This window comes from Pyrus communis, chromosome 8 (assembly GCF_963583255.1).
Source record: "Pyrus communis chromosome 8, drPyrComm1.1, whole genome shotgun sequence".
Taxonomy (NCBI): Eukaryota; Viridiplantae; Streptophyta; class Magnoliopsida; order Rosales; family Rosaceae; genus Pyrus; species Pyrus communis.
This window is the reverse complement of record NC_084810.1, coordinates 4867813-4873314: the sequence shown is the minus strand read 5'-3', so window position 1 is coordinate 4873314 and position 5502 is coordinate 4867813. Positions and strand designations below refer to the sequence as shown.

General features: G+C 38.5%; 1 protein-coding gene across 1 annotated transcript; it reads right to left on the bottom strand.

The window, feature by feature from the left end:
• Positions 1-296: 296 nt before the first annotated feature.
• LOC137743467 (B3 domain-containing protein LOC_Os12g40080-like) lies at positions 297-2463 on the bottom strand. Its single transcript, XM_068483361.1, has 4 exons — positions 2196-2463; positions 1385-1748; positions 1135-1262; positions 297-817 (listed from the first exon to the last, which is right to left on the bottom strand). The coding sequence occupies exons 1-4, from the start codon at positions 2259-2261 to the stop codon at positions 509-511; spliced, it is 867 nt and encodes a 288-aa protein (XP_068339462.1). The 5' UTR covers positions 2262-2463; the 3' UTR covers positions 297-508.
• Positions 2464-5502: the final 3039 nt, after the last annotated feature.

Below are 5502 nucleotides of genomic sequence, written 5' to 3'. Positions count from 1 at the left end.
TCCTTTAATTAGGACGTAACTGTTGATACAAACTCAATTGTGACAAATTGGGAAAGAAAAGGTTCCACCACCAATTCACCTGGCATTCACATTTCTAGCCCATCTTATCCTGAATAAAAAAGCTACCACAAAATATTTAGTAAAATTTAATGGGCACTAAACATAAGTGCAAGAAACTATTAGCTTATTTGGTTAAGAGTGTTTATTATTGCATTCAAGATCCTAAGATCGGATATCCCAATATTGCTTCTATAAAAATAAAAACTTTTTATTGAAGATAGTGAAAAAAAATATAATCAAAATGAGTCGATGTGGATAATCCAATGAACGGACTTTACAAAGAAAGTGGACTAAATCCAATAATGACTTACAAAACGAAACTTATATAAAGTTTACTCTTAAATGAAATAAGATCATCGTTTAACCAAAATAGATAAGCTAATTATACTGTAGTCACAACATTTTTACAGAAAGATGGTAAATTTGTGATGTTAAACTCTGGGATCAACTAGCTTTCGGCTTTAACATTAGGGCCAGCAAGCACCAGACGACACTTATCGCCTCTCACTGCTCCTTTTCTAAAAATATGAACCTTCATCAAACCTTGCTTCACAAACTCAAAAATCATGGTGTCTCCCGGCGAAATCCGGTTCGCTTTCACACAATGCACCCAACCTGTTGACATGTCCAACTGATGAGATGAAGTAACCCCTCTGATTCTGAGTTGAATAACCCATGATCTCCCAGCTGGATCTTGAAGCGTTACAGTATTCTTAGACATAAGGCGATGATCTACAGCTAGTTGCTTCGGAATCCTCTGCAATCCATCATGGGTAAATTTGCTTGAAAATTGACCACGAAATTACAAATTAAAAAAATTATTCGCGCTAGAAGAGTTTTCACGTAAACGATTCATAATCCTTCCTAAAACTTATATTATAGTGCACCCCTAAAATGAAGTGGAACGCTGAAGAAAGACTTCTTGGAAAATTTTCTCCAGTTAACTGACACTACAAGAAAATAACATCAGTAGTTTTTTATTGTATCTCATGATCGGTTTCAATGTTTTCCAATCGCAAATTTTTTTTGTCAGAAACATGAACTGACTTGGGAAGTGGGTGAAAAAGTACTCACCACGCAACGTAGTAAATGTTTCTTGTTTGAAAACGCTAGAAAACATTGATTCTCTAATTTCAACAAGATGGATCCAGTTTCTGTATCTTCCAAATGATAATGCCTCTTCCTAGAAATGAGGTAATTGCCTACACAATCCAAAACACGATTGAAGGAGCGAAGAAAATGTTAGAGATCAGATACAAAAAATGTTAGAGATCATATACAAATCTTCGCTGGTTGCAGAGAACTAAAACAGATTTTAACTTACTTCTGCCAGTCGGTCTGATTTTGCGCTCTTCGTTATAGTTTTCAGTGTCAAGATCACCAATTTCATCTTTTACTCTAGCTTGATTTTGTGTATTCCTCACGGCTGCTCCGACATCTTTTTCACATGCACTTCTATCATAGATTTTGACATCAAACTTAGTTTCACCATCATAATCAAAAACCAAAACATCAGCAGCTTCTAAACGATGATCCTTCACAAAACCCTGCCAACCATTGCGGAAGAACAAGCCATTCTCCCTCTCTTCCAATTCCACAGTCCTCCGTATTCCACTAGGGCCCTTGAGATCACATTTGCAAAGTGATCGTCCATTGAAGTTCTTCCTAATAAACGCAGGTGGTATACGCTACAAAATTGAATAACTTCTTAAAAGACCTTATTATATGTTCTTTGTAATATGAGAGATCAAACAAGAAAATACCTTATTAATACTAATACAAAAATAATCCTGCACCTTTAACCAAATCTTTGTAAACCTCACATAAATTGGTTCTGTGAAGATGGACCTACTGTTATTGAATGATAACCATTGTTGCTAACATTCAGAGTAATAAGGATTAAAACAAAACTTAGGGATGAACAATATTTGATTAAAACAAATATGAAAAATATACAGACAACAAAAACCCTAAACCCACACATGAACCATGAACTGGGATATCAATTTTCAACAGAAATTTAATCAATACATTAAAAAATTAAAATGTTATCCAAATGAACCCCCAAAAGTGAGAAAAATACAAACACAAAAATTCACATCTCGAAAAGTAAAAAGGGAGGATGGATCTTTTACCAGACCCTGAGAGAAGTCACCGGCGAGGATCTTGAAAAAAGACGGTTTCTTTGGATTCCTTGCCATTTGAACCAACTGTGTCGACTCGGCAAGGATTCGAGAGAGTTCCACCTTGCCGCTTAATCGAGTAAGTGTTCAACAAACCAAAACTACTTTCTTCTGGTTCTTAATTTAAGTGGCAGAGAATCAAAGTCCTACTTGAAATCATGAGGAGACAAGACCTTCAGCTACTTGTCACTTTTTCCTACTTTTCGTCAATGCTTTTCATCTCAGGAGTCATGTCTCTCCTGTCTTTCACTCTCTTTTTTTAACCACTAAAAGTTATAAAGTCTGTATTTGACTCTAATTGTAGCGTTTCATGTAGTTACTGTTTAAGATGGATTGAGTAAAATTTAGGTCACTTTTTATCTTTAAAAGTAGGATCCCGCTTTTAACTTTTACAGTATCGAAATATGCGCATAAATCAATTTGTTAAAACTCACGTATGAGTTATGTTTTCTACTCCAACGCAAAAACTTAAAATTTAAAATGAGTTTTAAGATTGAGAGCAATTTACATAGATAAGGTATACCGTCACGTAGTGTTTAGATCCAATAATATATTAGTAGTGGATAAATTTTGAATTTGGCAATGAATTATTGAATAGAAAATATCAGATCAGAATAAGTCTGTATCATGTAAATTGTTCTTTGCATTGGAGAAGAAAATTAAAATATATATCCACCACCTTTTTAAGACCCAAATATGAGAATAGAGGTCTAAAATTTGAATATTTACATTCCATCAAGAAAACAAGATTTAAGTTTGTCTCTAACATCTCCAATACACTAACCAAATTGTCACACTCAAAATTTGAGATTTTGCGTCAGACTAGAAAATAGAAAAACTGAAAACTCACCAATTTTTTCCCTATTTGTCTTTAGTTTGAAACAAGCATCTCCAAAGGCATTTGTTGCGCCAATCAACAAAGTGAATTACACAAATGAGTATACAAAAATGTCTCGTGGGACAGTGAAAATAGATATGTGAATGTTGTAGTTAAAACATTTTCTCAAAGTATTAGTATTGACAAGGTCATCAAACTTGGCGTTAAGCTTCTTCGAGTAGCACAGATTTGCCTCCTAATGCTCCCACTCTGTGGATATGAATTTGCAAGAGACCTTGCTTGACAAACTCAAAAACGACTTCGTCCCCAGGTAATATCTGGTTGGCTTTACAACATTCTCCCAAACCTGTTGCCATATCCACACGGCGCTGAGATACCTTGCCGCGAACGTTAAGTTTAACGAGCCGTGATCTCCCAGTTGGGTCATGAATCATTACACTCTTCTTATTTAAAAGATCTTCGGCTATGGCTAGTTTCTTCGGAATTGTCTACAATTTGGAACATCAACAACATCAATGGAGATAAAACTCCATATAGAGTGCAGTGCTTGTGGTATTTGTTGAAATGTCCCACATCGACCTTATCAATGAGAAAATAAGAGTTTAAATATCATAACCTCACTCCAACTAGTACCGATACCTTTTGTGATAATACCTTACACCTGACGAATTGTGCAAGTAGTAATTCCCAAGTTGGGGACAATATCGGTGTTGTTGGAAGTGAGCCGTATGGCCCGTCTCTCTCATAATTCTACATGGTATCAGAGTCAAGGAGCGGGCCTGTACTATACTACCACGTGATGGGTGGGTCCCTTTGGCCCCACGTGATGATGGTGGGTCCCTTGGCCTTGCGTGTAGGGTGAGTCCCCTTGGCTCCACGTGGTTGTCGATGTGTGGATTTTCCACGTGCGACTCACTATTGGGTCTCACGTAAGGAGGCATGCTGAAATGTCTCACATCGATCCTATCAATGAGAAAATAAGAGTTGGGCCTGTACTATACTACCACGTGATGGGTGGGTCCCTTTGGCCCCACGTGATGATGGTGGGTCCCTTAGCCTTGCGTGTAGGGTGAGTCCCCTTGGCTCCACGTGGTTGTCGATGTGTGGATTTTCCACGTGCGATCCACTATTGGGTCTCACGTAAGGGGGCATGTTGAAATGTCTCACATCGATCCTATCAATGAGAAAATAAGAGTTGGGCCTGTACTATACTACCACGTGATGGGTGGGTCCCTTTGGCCCCACGTGATGATGGTGGGTCCCTTAGCCTTGCGTGTAGGTTGAGTCCCCTTGGCTCCACGTGGTTATCGATGTGTGGATTTTCCACGTGCGATCCACTATTGGGTCTCACGTAAGGGGGCATGTTGAAATGTCTCACATCGATCCTATTAATGAGAAAATAAGAGTTGGGCCTGTACTATACTATCATGTGATGGGTGGGTCCCTTTGGCCCCACGTGATGATGGTGGGTCCCTTAGCCTTGCGTGTAGGGTGAGTCCCCTTGGCTCCACGTGGTTGTCGATGTGTGTATTTTCCACGTGCGATCCACTATTGGGTCTCACGTAAGGGGGCATGTTGAAATGTCTCACATCGATCCTATCAATGAGAAAATAAGAGTTTAAATATCCTAACCTTACTCCAGTCCTCTTGGCCCCGCGCAATGATGGTGGATCCCTTGGCCCCACGTGTAGGGTAAGTCTCCTTGGCTCCACGTGGTTATCGATGTGTGGATCTCCCACGTGTGACCCACTATTAGGTCTCACGTAACGGGGCATGTTGAAATGTCTCACATCGATCGTATCAATGAGAAAATAAGAGTTTAAATATCATAACCTTACTTCAACTAATACCGAGACCTAGTGGGTCGTATGGCCTGTCTCGCTGATAATTCTACAATATTCTAAAGATCTCTTTTACCATTTGCAATCATAAGAGGGGAAGTTTTCAAAAATATGTGTAGTTGGCTTCAGAATTGGATGACAATTAACGTACTCACCGCGCGGTATTGCCTTGGATTGTTAAAGATTGCTTTAAAACACAAGTTCTTTGAATTGAACACGACGGATTCAGTTGATGTTGCTTCTCTGTCATCGTGTGCAGGTCTCTTCCCCGATGTAACATGATTACCTGCACATTACCAATTGATAAACAGTTTAAGAAAAGAATAAACAAAGCTGCTAGAGAAAATATATAGCGAATAACTTACACTTCCTTCTTCCAGAATTGAACACTTTGTTTTCACAATTTTCGTTGTAGTTGTCAGTTTGAAGTTCATTAATTTCTTCTTTTACTCGAGCCTGTCTGATGTTAAACAAAGGAATACAACTGCCAATCCTCCAGCTGTCAGCTATCTCTACATCCTTCTCACAAGCAGTTGTATCATAGATTACAACTTTAAACTTTGATTTGCCATCATATTTG

Bases quoted from the DNA above. Each gene is read 5' to 3' on its own strand.
- LOC137743467 (XM_068483361.1), bottom strand. From the start codon at position 2,261: ATGGCAAGGAATCCAAAGAAACCGTCTTTTTTCAAGATCCTCGCCGGT. The intron at 1,263-1,384 runs GTAAGTTAAAAT...TGGATTGTGTAG, and splicing joins AATCAGACCGACTGGCAGAA to GCAATTACCTCATTTCTAGG. The intron at 818-1,134 runs GTGAGTACTTTT...GATGGATTGCAG, and splicing joins AACATTTACTACGTTGCGTG to AGGATTCCGAAGCAACTAGC.